The sequence below is a fragment of the Botryllus schlosseri genome, chromosome 1 (genome assembly GCF_051294905.1).
Source record: "Botryllus schlosseri isolate E-star chromosome 1, Bs_hap1, whole genome shotgun sequence".
Classification (NCBI taxonomy): Eukaryota; Metazoa; Chordata; class Ascidiacea; order Stolidobranchia; family Styelidae; genus Botryllus; species Botryllus schlosseri.
Window position 1 is genome coordinate 30234095 of NC_137236.1, and position 23128 is coordinate 30257222.

The 23128-nt window shown below is 39.7% G+C and overlaps 1 protein-coding gene across 11 annotated transcripts in view; it reads right to left on the bottom strand.

The window, feature by feature from the left end:
• LOC145434647 (neurobeachin-like protein 1) overlaps positions 1-12314 on the bottom strand; it is an 87743-nt gene extending 75429 nt beyond the window's left edge. For all 11 annotated transcript variants that reach the window (XM_080312027.1, XM_080312036.1, XM_080312032.1 and 8 more), the window contains exons 1-6: positions 12120-12314; positions 8199-8318; positions 6124-6252; positions 5917-6050; positions 3591-3672; positions 2008-2132 (exon numbers count right to left, since the gene is read on the bottom strand). In XM_080312027.1, the coding sequence (XP_080168153.1) occupies positions 2008-2132; positions 3591-3672; positions 5917-6050; positions 6124-6252; positions 8199-8318; positions 12120-12170 (641 nt within the window). In that variant the 5' untranslated portion in view covers positions 12171-12314. The remainder of the gene's footprint in view (positions 1-2007; positions 2133-3590; positions 3673-5916; positions 6051-6123; positions 6253-8198; positions 8319-12119) is intronic.
• Positions 12315-23128: the final 10814 nt, after the last annotated feature.

Here is a 23128-nt window from a genome sequence, read left to right on the forward strand (position 1 = left end):
GGTATTGTGTACAAAGCCTATACAAATACGGGCATTCAGTGTAAATACCAGTTTAAATATGAAGATGGTAAATAGTTTTGGGACAGGTGTGTGGGCCATCATGGAATCTGTAAACTGTAGGTACTAACTCTGGGCAAAATCGAGTGCCTGAGTCACTGAGTGATTGGATAATGAATGGAATATTGTCACTCATCATGACATCATATGAGTATAAAAGATGTGGAATTTAAAATATATGTAGCCAACCATTTGTGCAACAACAAAGAATATAATGCCAACACTAAAGATACTTTCAAGGTTGTAACCAAGTCCCAAGGTGCCGAACCAGAAGTAATCTCTCTTTTATAGTTTTGACTGAGTCAAGTTGAGTCATTTTCAATTCACCACCGACTCAAGTCCGAGTCCAAGTCAGTGAGTAGAAGGTCGAGTCCGAGTCATAGAGTTGTGACTCGAGTCAAAGTCCAAGTCATTGTGTTCACTATTCAGTTTTGAGTTAAAACAGGTTCAACACACTATTTTCAACCATTGATATCAGATGGTTCGCATTCATAATATCGTAATTTTGATCAGTCTTACCAGTTTCTGGCCCTACTGCCCAAGTATCAGGACTGATAGACAAAATACCGATAATGTGGTGACTTAACTATTCTTCGACGTTACAATGAAATGTCAGTCTTGGCCGTCCTAATCTCGAGACATTAATGACTTAGTAACAACTGAAACTGAATGAAGGCAAGTTATGTAGGCTAATCACAGAAAAAAAACGAAACTGCCCCTTCAAGTGTACAGGTCTCAGAGCAAAGAAAATACAAGATCGATCATGTGATTGTATCAGTATATACTTTTACGAAATTACAAATGACAAGCTTAAAATTCAGTAAAGTGCCTTATTGCCTTATCGCCAATCAATACTAATCAATCGGGCTCACAGAAAAGTGAGACAGATACAATGTGCCATTCTTGCAGACACGGTTTTTAGCCCGAGGCCGAAAATTTTATTTTCGGCGGCTAGAAATATCGCGCGCGTATTTTCGTACAGCCATAGTTCCGAGGGATAGCCGACATGAAAATAAACTTTCGCAAACACAGTAAAATCAGATTATGTAAAGTTATCTAGAAACTAATTTAACAGCGGTATCAACAGATAACATAACCTGAAGCTACCCGGGCATAAAATCGATTCAGAACATGGAAACTATCATCAAATTTTGTTGAAAGTGGTTGCCACAGATTAATAAAAAGTGGAGAATCAAAGTTTACTAAGCCGAAACAGGCAGACATAGACTAGAAGTAGCCCTCATTGGTACCAAGGTAGAAGTATGGTAACGACATAAACTTGTACTCTAGTAAGCCTACAAGTAGAAGCAGCTATTTCAAAGTACGGTATGTTCAACAATATTATAAGTATTCTAGACCGCCCTTCTACGTTTTACGCTCAGTAACAAGCCAGTGTTCCCCATGACACATAAATGTTTCCCGTGAACATGTCAAAATTTACAAATGTCAAAATAGATTATTTAGAGCGAAACAGTAAATTGTTTCAATTCCTTGGCCCCAGAATTGGCCAATTAGACAGTTAGCCTACATTGGTTCTCTAGGATCACCGAAGCGCAGAATATTGATTTTAAAGATTTTTCACATATAGCGACACCTGGTGACGGGAAAATTCTAAATCGCATCATCTTTTGAACCGTTGAAAATTTTACAAAAAAATTTTTTATCACAATTCTGAGGATATGCATTACAGCCCTTGCTAAGTTATAACGGAGTTAGCCTCATCTCGAATTCCTAATTGCAAAAGATAAGTAGTTTGGTTGAAAATCTGTAGAAGTTGGAGTAGCCCACTGTAAAACATTGCCACTTGGGAATGTAGTGCAAATAGACACATGGGCTACATAACCTACTCGAGTGCCATACCCTGAAAAAGTACAAGTTTTTCGTTACTATAAATCTCTGTAAACAATATCCCCATTTTTAGGCTTATTCGTCATCGAATCATATTCTCACCCCATCATCCTTCTTCTCCAGGAATGTTCGGGATCGTAGAGGCATTCGCAGAGGTGAATCGCGTGATGCACAAACAGCTCGAGCTTTTGAAGTATTTTGGCGTCTTCGTAGTTGCCGTCTGTTATCTGAGTCGCAAAAAAGAATGGTTAGCACGACTGCACGAGTCTTCTATCGGTCGGCTTGGTTACGGGAGGGATTTCGGCACTGCAATGCCATTTAAAACAGTGGTTCTCAACCGCTTGTACAACAAATTTATTTCAATGTTATCTCACAATTGCCAAATGCAATAACTTTAACGCAAGTAATGTCATTGGTTACAAAAATATACCACCAAACTTAAAATTGATTTAGATATTTGGAATGCGTTTTTTACATCATGTCCTATCATATATAGCGTTCACAGCAGGGTTGTAAACAAGTCACAGGGCTCCGAGTCACAAGTCAATCTCACTTTTATAGTTTTGACTTGAGTCAAGTCGAGTCATTTACAATTCATCACCTAGTCAAGTCCGAGTCCAAGTCAGCGACCAGAGGGTCGAGTCCGAATCATGGTATTATGACTCGAGTCCGAGTCCAAGTCATTGTGATTCCAGTTAAAATCTTGTTAAACCCACTTTTTATAACTCTGTTAGGTGATATCGAATGGTTTTCATTCAAAATATACCAATTTTCCTCACTTTCTGGTCGCATTTCCAAGTACCAGTACCAATTGACGAAATCCCAGTAGTGTGGTTACTCTACTATTCTTCGAAATTACAATGAAATGTCGGTCTTGGCAGTCTGTGTCTCGAGTCATACGACTTGGTTCGAGCCGTGCGTAATGACTCGAGTACAAGCCGAGTCAATAAATAGATTGACTCGAGTCGAGTCATTTCCGCATTATGAAAAAATGACTGGAGTCAAGTCGAGTCGTCAGAAATCGTGACTCGAGCCGGACTCGAGTCATTGCAACCCTGGTTCATAGTCTACTTTAGCCTAAGCGTATGTCGAAAGAAGACCATAAACTTAATGACAAAAAGTGATAAAAAATTTTTGTATAAAATTCGCAAGGCTGTAATGACTCGAGTCAAGACTCGAACTCCGATTTTTAGTAGACTCCACTCGACTCGAGTCAAATTATGTACGACTCGGCACATTCTATATGACTTATTCCAGTTTCGTATGTCATGACCGGCAATATCTGTTTGAATAAACATGTTCAGAGTGAGAAAAATGAGTAGGCCTTACATTATAAATCCGAGACCATCGATATCAACCGAGAGTGATATAATAATTCTTCTCGGACTTAACAACGACTCGACTCGATTCGACTCGAGTCAATACGGTAAAAATCAAATGGACTTGTGACTCGGAACCTCAATTGTTTACAAGCCTGGACATTTGGCAGTTTAAGCTAACAAACAGCAAAGTCGCAGTTCTTTTAAAATAATTGAAGAATATCAAGCGGGTTTGTGATTGCAACAGGATTTCAAAGCATAGAACTTCAATATAACCACAATGAACATCAAAAAGGCAGCAGACACAACACAACCTTACAATCTGCAATCGCTGATCAACAGTGCACTGGACTTCAAAGGACTTACAATTTGAACGACGGCCGTCGCGATATTCAGAACGAGCCCGACCAAACTTGCGGAAGACAGAAGCTTCAAGTTTTCGTGGTTCCTGAAACGCAGCTCATTAAAAAGACGAAACCAGCAAGTGCTTTATTGAGGACACCCATAATTCACACGCACAGAACTATTGACAATACCATCTTCCCGCAGGCTTGTCTAAAACTACAAATCAAGCTAGTTGATGTTCAACTAAGGAACTGTTTTTTCAAGTACTTCTAGTGCAGTGGTTCCCAACCTTTTTGTCTTCACTCCCCACTTCAGATTTATTCCAAGTCTTCATTCCCCACTACCAAAAACTCCTACATACCCTTTAAAATAGGGTCATCCTATTTTGAGATCCTAAAAAGGAGACGCTTTTTTTTAATTCTGAAAGCTCCGAGAAAACTTGTGATTTTGAAATTTTTTCGACCGATAGTATTGTGCTCACTAAAGAAAGGGTCATCACTTTGTTTCAGCTCCGGATTTTTTAGGAAATCCTGATGTTCGGCGCGTTGGAGTTGCATTTTTGGTGGCATTCAAATCCTTTTCAGAGAAAAAGAGGACGAATTCCCAAAAAGAGGGCATTTAGGCGTCCTCCGAGGGCACTTTCATTTATAATTTTCGATACACACATTCCAGAGCAGTTAACTGGTAACGGTAATTGCGCATGTGTCTCCGTAAATATGTAGACTATCCTGTATATAATGTTTGTTCCCCACCAGAAACCATTGAATTCCCCACCGGTTGGGAACCAATGTTCTTGTTCAAGTTGTGTACTTTGAAATGTGAGTAGTTCTAGTTCTAGTTGCGGATCTAAAAAATATTTAGATCCCGAACAACTAGAATACAAGCGCATCGCAGTTTGGCGTGAATCATGATACCTGTATTGGCATTTTGTCGTGTGACATCCCTGCAGCCCTTACGAGCTCAGAGTCATCACTACCAACAGTGATGGGGTGGGATTAGGGTGTGGAAACGCCTCCCATTTCCAACTCTTATTCATGTTATGTGGTAAGCTGACATGATTTCGGTAAAATGAAAATCATTATGTTGGTTAGGATTCGAATGTAGTTAGTTATGCTTTGGTTAATTCTAGTTGTGAATTCTAAAAACTGAGTAGTTCTAGTTGTAGTTGCACATTTTGAAAACCCAGTAGTTTGTCACACTGTGCCTTGTTCACTATATATCATTCAATCCTAGTACCATAACACCGAACACTATCAATGACCTCTGCCGTTTGCATTTACACTCATAACGGAAAGCGATATCCATATTTTCAAATGAAGCTGCATTATTAGGAAGCGCATCTGCGCGTGAAAATAATCATCCTTTACATGTAATAAATGTCTGAACAAATGAGAGTATAGGCAAAACACGAGGATGGCATAGAAGTATTTCTACTTCAGGTCTATTTCCGTTCTAAGCTACACCACTCATTTAGGCCACACTTCTTTTGTACTATATTGATGGAATATTTGAATAACACTTTCTGAAAGACCCATCTCAGACTGAGCCAAGCTCTGAAGTTATCTGCAACCATGGAAGACTCTCTATGATCGCCATTTCTCCAACAGATAAACAGATTATAATCAATGGAAAAATTATTGTTCACTGCCCAATGGCCACAAATTATGTTATTTTCCATCTACAAGGTAATAGTTTCAAACTAGCGAAGGTATAGATTTTTGTCAGAATTTTAAAAATTTCGCGTACAATTTGATGCAGCCGTGTTGGATGGCAATGTCGCAATGGCACTCAACAAATTGAGCATACAAAATATCAAGTAGGAATTTGAATAGACTCTTGGAGGTGCAGAAACGCAATATAAAATTGCATTAAATTCATATTGAAATAAGCCCTAAGATTTTCAGCTAAAACTCCTCAATCGTCAGCAACTAGTAGCGAAATAAAAATAACACGGTATCTCAGCAATCACATAAAAATTGTAGCTTACAGAGTTGGCAGATACAAATACAAAGGCCTACCTAATCCCAACTTCAAACCATTTGCTACCCGAACGACATTTACAAATGTAACTACGTGACTTTGGACCCCACCAAGTGCACATTCCAACCTATTCAGGAATTGAGCATTACAAATAACAATAACAAAACTATTACAAGCTTTCTTACTGAGGCCCGCTTCACTGCTTCGATGCATTCAAAACAAACATGCGTGCAAATGTAACATACCGTGGAAACCAAATTATACATGTAGGCCTACCCTATATCCTTTACCATTACCACACTATTATTAGGCCTACCACAAACTACTATTACAGATATTTGTATGGATTTGATATCACAGAACTTACTTGCAAATAATAACCAATGTCTTCACAAGGTTTGTCGCGTAGACCACCTTTTCCACCTTGAATTTGGAATTATCGGGAGATATCGCCGAAGTTTTGCAATAATCGTGTATGCCCATTAGCTGCCTGCTTGCGGCCTGTGAAAAAGTTAAAGATTAGATTCTAGTAGGTTAAATTCACACATACATATAATTCATAATTAAAACTAACTTGTAGGAACTGGTCCGGTAAATCAGACAGCTTCGGAGGTCCAAGGTCGATCTCGGAGTCTTTCGGGTTTTGCAGCAGGCTGACCGGAGCAGATACCGATCTTGGTTTCGTGGGTGTGGATTTTCCATTCTGTAAACGAAATTCCCATTGCATTGAGCACGTCGGTAGGCTGTGGAGGCACAAGTTCACACAAACTCTAGCTGTTAATGGCCGGACAGCTAAAATCAGGCATGCCGCTAACATTCGAGTCACATCAATATACCTACCATATTCTTTCGAATCATAATTTTCTCTGGTAACCACAAATATTAAGATATTGTGACTTTCTTCCAGAATGCAATAGCGTGTTTCACCTGTGCATTTCATACTTGTGTCATACGATAAGCGTGTTATTACTGAAGCGTTATGTGTGCTTCTAAAGCTACACTTTTGGCAGAATACTTGATGAAACCGAAAGACTTTTCGTGGGCTTCTTATCGAGAGTTTACAACACACAAGCTTAGAAATGAAGCAGCTGGAATATTGGTGGCGAAACACCAAGTCTGAAAAATGATAGCTGGGCTTGCTACTGTGGCTGTGACTACACAATAGCGAAAATTAGGACCCATCTAAGAAGTAGAGGTAATTTGTTACCGACAAAGCTCTGATGATGACATGAAATTGGATTTTTGTCCCCATCAATGTAAGGACAAAACCAAGATATGCACTTGACTGCATACTGTACGCGAACCTCAGAAACTTGCACAATGTATTGCGGGCTAGTGACTCTCCCAAACAAATGATTGAGTTTGGGTAGCCTTGTTGATTTCATACCGTAAAGAGCACTGAGCAGCTCACATATAAACAAGGATCTGAAAATTCACTTTCTGCATGCAAAACAAAAGTTATTTTATGTACAGGTGACCCTAAATGGCCTACATTAGTACATTATTATCATTTGTCTTTGTAATACCATGGGAATCCATAGATTTCTAGCATTTCCAGGAGACTATACCTCAGAAGATAATGGGCAAGGAACATACTTTACGCCCTACACTTGGAATGAATGATTGAAACTAATTTTAATAATTGTAATCCTGGCGTGCCAGATCAGGTAGGCTGGGTCCTGGGCTACAGCCATCCATGTGATACCTTGCAATCATAGTCTTGAATTCAAAACTGCAATATCCTTAGCCGCCTAATGAGGGGTTTCATTTTAATTTGAACTTGTAGCCTACTTGTTAATCAATAGAATGGGAATCATGGTATAATCGTATCTAGTACGCAATAGAACAGCGAGGATCATGGGCCACAGCAACATTTTCTGGGAGAACAACTAGTGAGGGAGTTGAACTAACAGCTAAATTTATGAATTTAAATTTATGATAATTCTTAGAGAGTCCACTGCTACCAATTCTAGCTCTATTTGATAAAGCCAATGAAATTCCACATTCCATTCCACACCACTACACAACTCGAGCCAGTCACACAAGCATAGCCAAGCTGATAATCCAACAACAAGGCTGATAATCCAACAACAAGGTTGACCCTCCATATTGGTTTGGCCTAGTAATTACCATACTTGGTCTGAAAATAGCAGGCTAGAAACAGATCCAATTCACATCAGAATACTCCTGATAATTTTCAGTTGGTCACGATTTATTGTCATAGATGAACAAGATTTGAAAATGTCTAGCCTTTTCCCACCCCAAACTACAAGACTTTGATTGTACAATGCAAAACTTCAGGTTCTCAAATCAGCAAAAATTAGATCCATATTATGAAATTGATTTTTAAGTTCTGAGTAAAATTGAAATGTACGCAAACGGAAGACTTACATCACTGTTGTTGTTTATAGAGCCAAATACAGTGTTGCATTCTATCAATTTCTTTGCCATGCTCCCAAATTGATATAAGTTGTGGCATTTTGTGTCACATTGATAAGTATATTTAGTTGAAATTCCATCATTGTAGGGAGGACAATTATAGTTACAATAATGGACCCATGTCAAACTGAAACTGTGCACAATAAATATGCATGACAGTTTCAAACTGGAAGATAAAAACCTGGAAGATATAAAACGGTATGAGATTACCTCTATATTGTTTCTTCCAGACTTCGAGGAGATATCAAGCAGTTCGAACTTCAGATCTATGACGCTTTCGTAGACATGAGCGAATTCTTCAACATAACGTTGCAGGTACTGAGGCTCTTTCTAAACGAAGGAGAATGAAATTTTATCAACCGCAGAGATTGATCACCACTATAGAATGCCTCAAAGTATTGACTTCGAATTTCTAATCGAAAACCTGTCACAATTTCCGAGCAAACTTGTTGACAATTCGTATCTTAAAAATCTTTTAATATATATAAGTTCGCAAAATTGGCAGCAATCTCACAACACAAATGCGATGATAGTTATGCTACTATATCGTGTATATATAAATTTGAATTTTGAAAATGGGGGTCCATCTGGTGTATATCGCAAGGTCAATTACAAAAGAAATTCAGTTAGTTTGTCTGAAAGACAATAACAAAAAGGACCCGCCTCTCATTGTGGAGTGATATTCAGCAAAGACCAAACACTGTAGCCATGCTGTCCTGTGAATACAACTTCCCCAGTTAAAAAGCATCCTCAGATGTAATCAACATCAGGCCCCAGTACAAACCCAAGATTTAGCAAGGGAAACATAATTCTCGAAGCCTTGCCAATTTCCGACATCAAAATTTAATAGTGCACGTGACAGGCCAACTGAATAGTCAGGTCTATTTTTAACCTGCCTGATCATTGATGAAGCATTTTCACGTAAGGGTAATCCCCAATACAGGTGATATCTAGGGCAAATTTTTGTTGCACCAAAATCGCGAGGAAGTTGCACTTGAAAGTTGCAATAATAATTGTGCATTTAGGATTTTATAGCCCCACAGTTTCAGATTCACATCTGTGAAATGTGTCCGTGAAATGAGAACTACCATAAGTACCTATAATTTAACCGACAGAGAATTAATCAAACGATATAGTTACATATAGTCCAAACACGGTCGTTCGACGTTCGTGCCCGGCTGGGGGTAGTTGAACTTACAGCTTGCAAGCCATTGCATCACAGATAACATTGAGATGCAGCTCACCCATCACATGACTCTTTGTTATGTAAATCAAAGAGAATAGAACCACGACAATAGTTTATAGCATGTTTTTAAATCACTCCTTCGCAGTTTGCGCAATATTTGATGAATGTTGCATTGAAAATTTGCATGAAAAAAGCTGCAATAAAATTACTGCAAACAGCTTAAAACATCATACTGCATGAATTTCGAGTATCTCAAAAGCTGCCAAGTTGCAAAAACTTGCCCTGGTGACTACAATTATCACATTCATATTCTTATAGCAAAATGGTTGTTGTAATAATATTAATAGTGAAACAATAGCTTGGGAGATGTATTTCCACCTCTGCACAAACAAAATATTATTGTGCTGTAGTTGGTGTCATAGTTTGTAGGCCGCGCCAACCAGTTGAGAAAAGGAAGTATCAATCAGACCAAGCTTGGCTGTGGCTGCATCACTGCAATTTCCTTTCCTGCTCATCAGTGATTCATATTCACAAACCACCGATTTCGGATAGCACTTTCAACTCGCTATAACACACAGTACACGTGGACAATTAGATAATTCTGGCAATTTAATTCAAATCTAAATTCGGAAATTTTCTATCAACTCATTTTAATTCTAATCTGATATTGGGTTTTCCTGAAAATGCATCAGAACTGTATCGTGCGAAAACGGGTCAAGCTTTCTGTACAGACATTCGCGACCATCAGGCTTATTAAAATGAACTCCGATATTCAATAGCCTATCAGCTGAACTTAATTCAATTACCAAGTTTCCGCATGCTGGTAGTCAGTAATTCTAATATAATTTGTGATACAGAATGTAAACATGGAATGGCAACGACCGATGTTGCAGCATCGTTCCGCTTCGCTGAGGCTGTATTTGAGAACTGTTTTGCGTAAGCGACTGTAGGCTTTCTGGCAATCCAAAAGTTTTCTTCCACAGTGCAGAATTTACTGAATCTGGTATTGATCAAAAGCTACGGTTGCACTGATTCCGAAAATATAAATTAGAATATGGCCAGGCTCCAGACTTAAAAGAAAATTCACCCTGAACATCTGAAATGTGCATTGTTCAGAACAATCAGATAATTTGAAGAGACTCTTTGGGGTACAGAACTTTAATATACATTTCAATAAAATATTCATAGTAAAATATATTAAAACCCGAAGCAGGAACATCAAACAACATGTTCCTAGCGTTATTAGATCACGCACATTGGACTCTCGCGAAGACGCAGCCGTAACTGATCTGCAATTACTAGAACGTAATCAGACCATGGCTATGAACTCTGCCATCGGCAAGCATTTGGCTGAGAATGCAACTTGCGCTAAAAACTATCGCGATGAAAGATTTTCTATATATTAGGTAGATGCCGCACTAATTTCCATCTGTCTGCACTGGAATCAACTTATATTAAAATCCACCGACCCCACTTGTGTCAGCAGAAGGAATTTTTAGTGAATCTAAAAATTGGCCAATAGCTGCGCTCGCGGTTTGCCTGTTTTTCATGTTGTTTGTTTCTATGATGTCATAGTCGGTTGTATGCAATGTAGCTAGATGCATGTTTTTGAAATTCTCCATTTGCTGACGATTGCCCTTGAAAAGTGTCAGCTCGAAAAGCTTTGGGTTTTAATATATTTTACTATGAATATATTATTAAAATGTAAATCAGAAAATTGCAAAACAATGACCATAACATATTTCGGACTTGGAGGGCTTATTCTAAGTGGATCAGTGCCTGATCATATTTAAATTTATATTTTCGAAATCGGAACGACAGTAGCTTTCGATCAAGACCAGATTCAGTAAATTCTGTGCTCTGGAAGATAATTTTTGGATTGACAGAAATCCTACAGTCGCTTACGCAAAACAGTGCTCAAATACAGCCTCAGCGAAGCGGAACGAGGCTGCAAAATCGGTCGTTGCCATTCGATGTTTACATTCTATAATTTGGGAAGATCTGTGTGGGCAAGCTATAATTCTAGTACAATTCAGGAAGAACCGTGTTACTATAATTCTAATATAATTTGGGAAGAATTGTGTAGCTCTAATTCAAATATATATAATTTGGGAAGAACTGTGTAGCTATATTTCTAATTCTAATCTGCTTTGGTAAAACTGCATTCTAACTATTATAATTCTAATTTTCGATTTGTTCTAGTGCCTCGTGAATATCATGAAGATGTTGGTAAAAATGATAAAATAAAATAAAACATATATACCGTAATATAATATCGATTAGATAAATGAAAATGACCATCACATTCTCTGTCTCTCACCATTTTCATCACTCTCTGTGAAATACTAGATATATATTTATGAAGACCAGCAACTTCGAGTTCTAAATAGCTGGTTCTTGGTACAGAATTCCATCACAAATTCCATTGACACGTTTTTTTTAAACTCTCAAGACTTTTCAGGTGCGTCTTTTCAAGCCTTATCAGCACACTATAATGGAATTCAAACAGATTCAAAAGTAAAACCAATATGGCAAGGTATGACTTGCCAATCAAAATTGCAGACCGTGAAATTCGCAATGTAAAAGTGGCAGCAACAAATTTTGAAGTATAAGGTAGGACTACTATAATAGGCAACAACTTACTACCGCAGAATCACCATAATGATATAGTGTATGATATGACGAGCATTATCAACAAAAATGACGTTAATTAACCTACAAAATCAATTCAAAAAACTTGGACAGCAACAAATGACAAAAAAACTTGGATACCGTACCGGGTATGGGTAGTCAACGCTATAGTGTCTAGTACGGTATGCTGTAAAATTTAGACTTAAAATGGTACAGTTATAGGCTACTGTGAAATAGTTGGTTAGGACCTATTCATTTGAACAATCACATTAGGTTAGTGTTTATTAGATTCTGGAATGAACGAATTGACATACCTTAATCGCGTACAATGTCCAGAGCTCATACAGATGATCGGTACTTCCCATTTTCAATAAAATTCAATAATCCTCACTTCATTGCACGGACAAACTCTGACTACACTAGGTCCAACTCGAACCATGCATAGTCAAGAAATTCCAATGTAAAAAAGGAACACTATACACTGTGATGAAAAGCAATGGCGTAACAAGGGAAAAGGTAAGAAAATCTCTTGATCAAACTAATTTCATTTCCCATGCATTTAATTATTCATGCTAAGGACCGTATATCTGAGTAGAGAATACGAAAACTGATCGAAGCATGCAGATTAACTCACTATTCTATAAGGTGGTCAGACGTGACTGAACCTAGGCAAACCTGCATTTCAGATTGTGATATGTATAGCAAGCTAAAAAGCAATCCAAAAATCATTGATCACCAGAATATAGTTATATATTGAAACCAGTATACATGAGATATTAAAATCAATATATAGGCTATAAATCCGATTCCTGAATGATTGAATTATATATGGATTAAGATATACTGACAGCCCAAACACAAGCATAAATTTGAATGATCGAATGATACAATTGAATCATATGTGAATACAGGGTTGACAAGTATATAAAGCTTCGAATTCCGAAAGGACTAAAACATTGCTATGTAAATGTTCATCATTTTTAGTGGCTACTGATAATAGACATTGGCCTATATGTCAGCCTACAGATTACAGGAATCGGTATATGCAATAAGAGGAATAAGTCGTATCATTTTTATCAAAAGGAGACCTTACACAAAATGCCAGAATTCCGTTACTGTAAACATAGTTTGTTCAGTTGGGCCAGACATAGCAATTTAGATCATGTCTACACTCTACCACCAAAGCACCAAACAGAACGTTGGGTTGAAGGTGGGAAACAATAGAAGTTTCATTGTAATAGAAAAGTTTAAGCCTCATTTTTGGCCTATTGTACTTTTGCAAATAAATACTGAATCTGATCCGTGTTTCTTCGGTTACCGATATGGTTCATAACTTGCGCAATCTGTTTATAGACATTTTTGGCAGACAAATGGTTAGGGTTACATGTTGCTTGGTTAAAATGAGGGTTAGTCTGTTACTTGGAGTCAAGATTAGGGAAAGGTTAGCTCTGATTAGTTCACGTTAGTTCTGTAAACGGTTAGCTAAGGACACTAAGGTTCGGTTCAAGTTAGCTTAGCTATGATTTCATTTTATGGCCGGGGGTTTTGTTGACTACGCTAACGTATGTCTGTTCTCATAAACTCTAAACATCTATCGGGATCCTGGCCCAAGCTACAGAACCAACCCAATCCTAACCGCTAACCTTAACCATGTAGGCTAATCTCCGATGTGTGCAATCGGCAGAACGGGCGTTCTAATATTACTGGATCATTCTTGCAAGCCGTCAATCGCCTTTCCGACTACCATTGTGACTCAAGGCTCTCAGGAGTCTTGCAACTGCTGTAAGCCTGCAACCCAATTACCCAACGGCCAACGGCTCCAATATTGCAATTGGATGCCTATTTTTGCAATCAGTTCACTACGACGGAGTTTATTCGGTACAACTGCTTTATTCAGCCTGTTTCAATGCTACTTGCATGGCAAGGTGGTGTCTGATTATTAGGCTGCACTGAAACTAGACTTAACTCCTTCCTATCTTCTCATATAACGTAGGGCTATTATGTTGGCGACTTGGTATTTGCACTGTGTTTCGACCTGGTAACTTTTATTCAACTGTGTCGCGTGACTCTGGAAATTTGCCAATATTCGAAATTGGGAAATTAGCAGGCGAAAACAGTCATAGAATTATAGCTAACGGCAGAACGCCGGCAAACAAATGCCGAATCATAATATTTAAGAAATGAATCAGAACTGTCACGGCGCTTGAACCATAAATAATATTAATTAATAAAACTTTGCTTGCACTGCGAGACTCCTAGCGGTTAAAGATGAACAGATCGCAGTTTATGGTGTCCGCATCGCGCATCACTCTACCTACGCAACACCCGGTGAGGATAATCTGCGGTTTTATTGTTTTTATCTGCTGAAGACGCATTGTAGGCTACAATGCGATGTCTGAAGAGATAGGAGGATGCCGAAACGACCAAGAACGGTCTCTCAATCTAATATTCACATCAGCCTAATGTCGGCGTGTAAAACAGATCGATCTTGATCTTTTCTGCTAACTATCTTTTCAGATAGTATTCCTGGCTCTGTTTTCATTCGATGCTTCCTTTGTCATCCATCGACAAACTTTTTTACAATCCTACACAGCTGCAAGCACATACTGTATTCCACGATTATTTTGGTATTAATATTATTCAATATCCAAAAACGGAACTGAATTTTTGTGCAATAATCCGCGTCTCAGGCTCATAGCTGCAGGCAGTCAGTTTCATTAATATTTTCATCATTTCAACACACCACAAAACTGCGATACAATGAAAAGATAGGACGGTGTCGAAACAAATTGGAGTAGTCTTCAAGGCAGACACCCACCTTGGACTAGGAGGCGATCGAAGTAAAGAAAAAGGCATGCACTGCACACTGAATGAAAAGCAGCACCGTAACTGCCGCACCCCGACCCCCCCCCCCCCCCAATTCCCCTCCGAGGGGGCCAAGCTCGAAGGGGGCCCAAAATTATTACGTGAATTAGCATAAATCATAGAGTATTTTTTTGAAAATTTATGCAATTTTTTTTAATTTTTTTTCGCGCTGCCCGCGAATTCAAGCAGCCATTTTTCTATATTATTGGATATTGGACCATTACCGCGCCACGGCCCACCAAGACATACAATCAAGTTTTAGGCCATATAACATATGCGACCCCAAGAAGTGTGCCAGAACGATTGGCAGCGAGAAAAGCTTGGCCGAAAAGGTCTATGCCCTTATGCAGACCGAAGACTTCGTTATATAGGCTATTCAAAATACATGTTTAATTGTCCATAGGCGCCTATAAATGACTGGCGCCGAATGTTCCTGTCTTTGCGATCTGAACCTCACAAGACAAATGCCATCCCGCTGGAAAAAAATTTATGTCAGTGAAGAAATAATAATTTCAAATCGTGTGCGTGTCTTAGTTTAGAAGCCTACGTTTGGGCGATTCTATATTTTTTGATATAGCAGACTGGAAGTCACGAAATAACATCATGTAACGAAGTCATATCAACGAGTCCGCCCGCCCGAAGATGTTTAATCATTACTTACGGGCCCTCCCGTTTTCAAGACACTTCACTCAGCTAGTCAGCTCTACCGGTAAATATAATTACGTGAGTAGATAGAACAATAAATTGATAGCATAATATATATGCAATCGCCGATCTGATTGACCGATTTTATCATAAATTATCGAAAATTTTCGCGCTTCGCGCTGGCTCACAATACAGTAGGCCTACAGATAATTTCCTGACAAACGCGAACAACATGATGGAGGCCTGACGAGGTGCTGTTTCGTTCCTGCCAACGGGTGTTTAATTATTATTGAGTGGTCCTACCTTTTGAAAAAAACACTTCACTCAGCTCTACCGGCAAATCTGATTACGTGAGCAGAGAGAAGATAAAAATAGATAACAAATATGCAATTCCCGATCATACTGACCGACGAAATCATGAATTCTAGAATTTTCCCGCGCTTCGCGCGCTTAAGCGACAAAAGCTGTTTCACTAAACAAACTCCCAATGAGGATTATGAATAGCGGCAAATGTTGTATCGTCGGAGGTGGGGCGAAGCCCCCCATAAGTTCGGTCTATAACCCTATGGGGGGCCCAAGACCAAAGTTTTGGGGGGGCTGACGAAGTGCTGTTACGGCCCTGATGAAAAGTAATGCAGAGAATATAAGACGCAAGCTTGTGTTGATATCGAATGGTTCGCATTATTATAATATAGGTCTACTAATTTTCCTCGTTAGCAGTTTCTGGTCGCATTTTCAAGTACCCAGTACCAATAGATAAAATCCCAATAGTTTGGTTATTCTTCATCATCATCATCATCATTGGTTTATTAGCAATTTTATCATTTCAATACACCAACAAAAATGCATTAGGCCTACAATGAATAGACAGGAAGATGTCGAGGCGACTTGGATTTGTCTATGGAATCAGACACCCACCTTGGCCTGGGCGATTTAAAGAGGAGGCATGCACACTGAATGAAAGTAAAGAAGACGGTATAGAAAAAGAAGGCGACAAGAATAGGGCGGCATGTCATGGGAAGCGAGATCGATAGGTAAGTCGTGGTCCGGTAATCTTGAGAATGGACTGTGGGCGTATTTATTTAATAGTAATTGCTTGTATTTCTACTTGAATGTGGACATGCTCGTCGACTGTCGGATGGCCGGCGGGATACTGTTCCACACATCAGGTCCGGCATATTTTATAGAGCGATGATCTTTTCGGTCGATCATATGATATTTGGACGACGTGGACGCGCGTGTGTTGTAGGGGATATGTGGTACCGATGGATCAAAAATTGGAGAATGATCGCTGGCCCCAAAATGTTAAGCCGAAAACAGCAGATTTTTTGCTGGCTCAGCACTTTGATACAAGCTCTACCTATCGCGCACATATACATGAATATCCGTCTTTTCAAAAAATATTTATGGACGTTTAAAATTTGTTGCTCGAACGTGTCATCGGTCCCCACCCGGTGGGTCCAATGGCACACGACCCGGGGACCTATGACACATATACCCTAAAAAACTCAGATGTAACAACTTTTCTAGCTCAGTATTATAATCTAAGCTACAGCAAGCCGAAGAAGAATTTTCGGTCGCAACCGTCAAATAATAGATTAAATATTGACTCAAATGTTGTCATAGAATCACGTTTCGATTTAGGCTCGGACTTATAAATTTGAGGGTATATACATATTGCCCGAAAATCGACAGTGTGACTTTCAAAGACCTCGTTATAGCGATAAAACATCATATGCAATTATTACATAAAGATTTTCTGTACGTAGTCATGTTTCATTTGTTTCATGATTAGTAGGCTTGTTTATTTTGCTTGATTTGGCTATTGTATCATCGGTCCCCACCCTACTAATTTTGTAAATGAATCGAAAAAAATTCCACTCAAATAAAGTACTTAAAAAAATAATAGGTTCCATTATATAGCCTGATACAAGCCCTAGACTTCACAATAAAAATGATTGCTGGTTTGTTCGCGTTGAAGGTTACAAAGAAAAATGTATATGTCGATATAAATTTAGTTTACACCCCCCAAAACAAAAAACATCTGTGAGAGACCCATAGTTCGTGCACGTCGAATTTTTTTGTATGTGAGAAAAGATGTTGCCAGCATGCAATTGTAGACAAGTTCACGGAGTGTAATCATGGAATTATCATAGAGAATTTTCAAAGTAGTTTCGGTCCCATTGATCCATCGGTACCACATCTCCCCTAGGGGAGACCGGGGACAAATGTAACTAGGGGCAAATGTAACAATCGACCTCACCGCTAGTAGGATGGAGAAATCAGCTTGATATTTTAAGTGCGCATGCAGTAGTTATCTCTCCTATTATACCTGGAGTTACGTTGAGCTACGATGCGAAACCCCGGAATAATTTGCAAAAAACGAAATTTTTGACTCTTGAGTAAAGTTTTTCTGGTCTGGAATAATTTGTCTGGACGAATAGTAGCCTACCTCAAGTAGTTACAACGTAATATGTGTAGCTGGAACAATGTTACTATAGTCTACCGTGGTGATGGAAAGAATAGGACTTGCATCGCCGGGAAGGTACCATACTGAGACACTAATCATGGTGGAGCGTGTCAGGGGCAATCGTAACACTCTGTTACTTTTGCCCCGTTACAATATGTTATCAATTCTGAATGTCTTTGTTCATATGTTGGTATATATTACCATTCATCTACTGCAGAATAATCTTGCAACAGCCAGAAGTTCACCAGAACAGATACTGCCTTGCGATACCAATTCTAACATGATCATGATCATCTGTCGAAACTGCCATACAATAGTGGTGATGTGAATCTGACGGTTCGGTTATTTTCGTGATTCAACCACCCTTTCTCATGTTGATCGACTTTTGGTGTGTCGAACTTCAATAGTCATGTCTTAATTCTTGTCCTCTGACTTTGATCATGGCCCACTTACATTTTGATATTTGATCTGAACAATTTATGTTAATTTTCTACAGCACTGATAAATGTCATTATAACTTTGACGCCACACAATGTTGCGTCCTCGATTTACTATACTATCATCGGCCCATTCAACCAAGATATGTTAGCCAGGTCGGTTTCGCACCTTCGCAGGTGACCGAATGACCAACCCATTATGCCCGCTGAACAACAGAACCTTCGTAGAAGAGGCCGAATATGTGTAGGGAGATGATGGAATGAATGTGTCTCTTGTACACTTTAAGCTTGAACAAGACACGAAGGGTGATATTGCATTCAGATGCCATAAATGCGATGGGGCGTAGCCTGGAAGCTTTCAAACGTCTCTTCCTTTAGTTTCATGCAATATTACAATTTGTGCTTCCGTTTTCGTTGTTCATTCAGTTTGTGTTTAGTTATAAATAACACTGTTACAATTGCCCCGCAAGGGTGGTACAATTGCCCCTGGGTACGGGGCGATTGTAACATTTGAGCAGCGACTTTTGCGACCCAAAATTTCCATGATTGATTGTTGATTGAGTTCCAATTTCGTTTTCATATCAACTATCGAGTTGTTGGCTTCTTTATATAACACTTTGGAAGTGAAATTTCCACGAGAAGAACACGTAATGTTGGAAAATACGAAAAGTGTTACAATTGTCCCCGGTCTCCCCTACTTGTGCGCTTTTGATTCGGAGGTAAAGAAGTCATTGAAATATTCCGGGCAACGACCGCAGTGGAACTGATACATAAACTTGGCGATTTCTAGTTTCCGCATATCTTCTATGTGGCGCTCCGTGCCACCTCCTCCCAGATGAGAAATCAGCATGACTCTAGTGTCGCAGCCAGCAGGTCAACTGGCACGCCTTCGCCCGATCTCTCCCGAATCGTCAAATGTAGCAAATGTGGCAATGTCATGAAGAAGTATAAATTCTTGCATGGGAAGTTTGGTAAGCCGAGGTTGCGCGACTTTAAACAATGTCTAGCCTGCTGGACCATTGATCTTTTGGTCTCCCCCCCGGCAAGCCGATTATGCCCAGTTCAATAACCAGCGTCCAAAAATATCACCAAAGAAGATAAAGGCGATATCGGACACTGGTGCACAATCATCCTTGATGGGATTGAAACTGTTTCGAGCATGCGGCTTCAAAGACCAGCATCTCATCCCGGTGAAGAAACGCATGGTTGCAGCTAATGATGAGTGTATCCACATCCTGGGCGCTGTGTTTCTGCAACTTTCGGGTGCAGCAGTTTCTGGCGATGTCATAGAAACCGCTGAGATGGTATACATTACGGATGCTACGAAACTATTCTACTTTAGTTGAGATGCCATGCAGAAGTTGGGCATCATTGGGCCCGATTTTCCTCAAATTGGGGCAGCGGCACACCACGCGACACGAGAGTCAACCCTTGAGGGTAACACGCATCAAACATGTAGCTGCCCACGGAGGTCCACGCCTCCTCCACGCCCTCGGCAACTGGCCAGCGATATTCCATGTTTGTGTTGTTGTTATTCACACATATACAGTGGCGCTTATTGCCTATAAGGTCCTTTGCCTTTGTAATGTTTTGGACGACTTCCATTCTCGCTCTCTTCCATGATCGGTCACGCTCGTTTTTCGTGCGCCCATATCTTGCACTGTGCTGCCGACTTTCGGCTCGGCTCACCTTCACTCTGCTCTGGGCATTGGAAACACTGCTACTGCAGTGATGTCAGCGATGAGGCGCCCAGAGAAACCTCCGACTGAGTCCGACACATAGTACTTGGGACGAACCGGGATTCGAACCACTGCCATTGGTGTCGTGACGCTGGTGTTTAACCAACTCGCTTCCCCACCCACGTCTTATTGTGAGTTGTTGGAGCAATAGCGATTAGGCTAGTGGCTAGTCGGTGCAACTGTTCTTTTGTATTTCAGTTTGATCATTTATTACGGTATTTAACCTATGAATAAATGCGAGGTTGCACATTTAGGACGCCGAATCTCTTCAGCAGCGACTTGTTTGATGGGCAACCAGGCCCCTTTGTGACCCTAGCTATGATTCGGAGTACTTTATGCTGTAGTTTTGCAGTGGCTTGAGTGCAATTTTACTGGCAGCCCCCAAACAAAGGATGCCATAATCTAACTTCGATTGGATTAAGGATTTAAAGAGTATCAGAAGAACCCATGCTGGCATGAAGCGCCTATAAGGCTGTAGAACAGGCCGCACTTCGGTGATGATTTAGTGTCTAGGGACTGAATATGACTCTTCCAGGACATGTTCGAGTCCATTAAAACCCCGACATATTTGGCATTATCTGTGTTGGAAACGGGCTGACCAGCGATATTAACGGTTAGGTTATTTTTTGAATTTACTGTCTGCAATTGGGATTTCGAAGCGTTTATGCAAAGGTTGTTCTGGGCCGTTCACTCATGGACTTTGGGCATTTGGTCACTAGTCAGGGCATCCAGCTCTGCCGTCGAAGATGCGGAAGAAAGGAGGTGAGTATCATCAGCGAACAGTGGTGTTCAATGAGGAGGCTTCAAAAATGTCGTTGACATGTAGGGTGAAGAGGACCGGTCCAAGTACTGAGCCTTGGGGTACACCACAGGTCACCAGCTGAGGAGAGGACAAGGTGTTTGAGATCGCAACCATTTGTTGGCGTCCAGTGAGGTAACTTTTCATAAGCTCAAGCTGTGGGCCCCGAAGTCCGCAAGGCGCGAAATTACAATGAAATGTCGGTCTTGGCCGTCGGAGTCTCGAGGCATATATGACTTGGTTCGAGTCATGCGAAATGAATCGAGTCAAAGTCGAGTCAACACACAGATTGACTCGAGTTGAGTCGAGTCATTTCCGTATTTTGATAAAATGACTCGAGTCAAGTCAAGTCATCGGAAAACCGTGACTCGAGTCGGACTCGAGTCATTACAACCCTGCGAGTTTCTCTCTTACTTTGATCTGGTACCTGTGATCGATAAGCCTACTAATATCATTTTAGTAGAGACAATCCTTCCTACACCGTATACGACAGGGATCGGGAACCTTTTTCGATCGAAGACTCTACGAAGAGCCATATTGGCCCAATATTTTCAATTGTGGCTCCCAAAGAGCCATATATGTCAGTCAGCTGTTACGTCACAATTGAAAATTCGTGACGTAATGTTAGCACTGATATATGGGATTCGTAGTGTGCACAATATTTTTGTGCCCGCATGTGTAGGTGGAGTCAAACATGGTCACTATAGCAGCACATACTTCTACTTTTTAGAAGTATTCAAGTAGTTTTCCTCTACTTCTGGTACTTACTCAAGTAGATCTGATTTTCGCTACTTCTACTTCGTAATATTTTGTGATTTACTTACTTACTTTTCGCTATTTTCAGTTCGTCAAGTAGAAGTAGTTCAATCCTCCAATCAGGAAGATAGCCTGAGGAATTTCGAGGCTGTTTTCACGGAGTATCAATATTTAATTTTCATAAAAGTTTAGTAAAGCCAAGAATTTTCGTCGCGCTTCGCGCGCAGTGCTTGATACGGAGTGACCGGTATGATTTCACGAAAGTATCGGTGAATATAATTTAGGTAGAGGGCTGGCGTGGTTCCGTTCACACCACATTGTCGCCCTTCGTCCATATCAAATAATTTATCACAGTATATATGGCTCATCATAACGTTTGAAACTGATGTTTGGCAATCTAGCATTTACTTGTCATATCGTCCTGGATGTCTGCTACAGACAATTTTTGCGAAAAATGGTACATGGAGCTAGGCTACACTCGAAGGGGAAACGATCACGCATTCAAAATCAGCAATCAGAATCTTCATAGAATCTGTCGCACTGAAGACCTCTCATCATTCATAGATCACCAACAAGCTAAATTTCTTGCACACATAATTCGAAAACCTTATGACAGTGTCGTGACGTCAATAACGTTTGAAGATGAAAGGAGAAAGAAAAAAGGAAGACCCTCTGCAACGCTGATGAACAATGTCCTCAATCGGAACGACACCGACATCAGGACATTTTCAAAAGCAGCACTTTCACGGGAAATTTAATTTATAATTCAAATCTTTGATGCTCTCTTTTTTGATGGATACTTCCATCACCTCGGTGATGGTGCTCTAAGTCTGAACGCAGACAGAGCTAGACCTATATATATATATAATCTAGCATGTCCATGACGTGTCCAAATCTGGAAAAGTGGCTTTTTTTTAGTTTTAGAGCTGTTTTAGCAAACTACCTTTGAAACTTTCTGGACTAAAAACATGAAATACATGTTCCGCTTTTATAAGTAGTATTTATATTTCACTTTCAATTCCCAGTATCATATACTTTGAGCTATAATTATTATCAGCTCTTTTGTCTGGATAACATACATGTTGAAGCATAAAAGCAAGTGCAATAATGCCTTTAATTACTGGAAATAAAGCTACACAATATGGCATTTTTACGGTTCACCGTATTTTTTATTAACGTTTACTAATCGCGCATAATGTTTACACCGTATCCTACACAACTTCTCCGTATTGCTCTTCGACTAAACTACGGGCCTTATAATATGGGGAATGGGGCCGTACCATGCTATTTTCTAAAACGTGCTGTTCGAGAAAACAGAGGATTAGCATCGCATTTCCATATCAATACTATCATTTTCATCCCATGATGTGGACGAATACTTATGCTATCAAAAATTGGATACCTGCTGGTATGCATCAATATGAATCAAGCTTGTCACCTATCGCATAGCTCAATTTGCACCTTTTTACAATCCATGTGAACGAATTAGGATCGTTTTCATAACTACTTACTTACTTGAGTACTTTTAAAGTCGGTCAATTCTACTTCTACTTCAAGTAGTTTTCGGTTGCTTATGGAGGAAGTATTTCTACTCGTACTTGAGTAGATATTT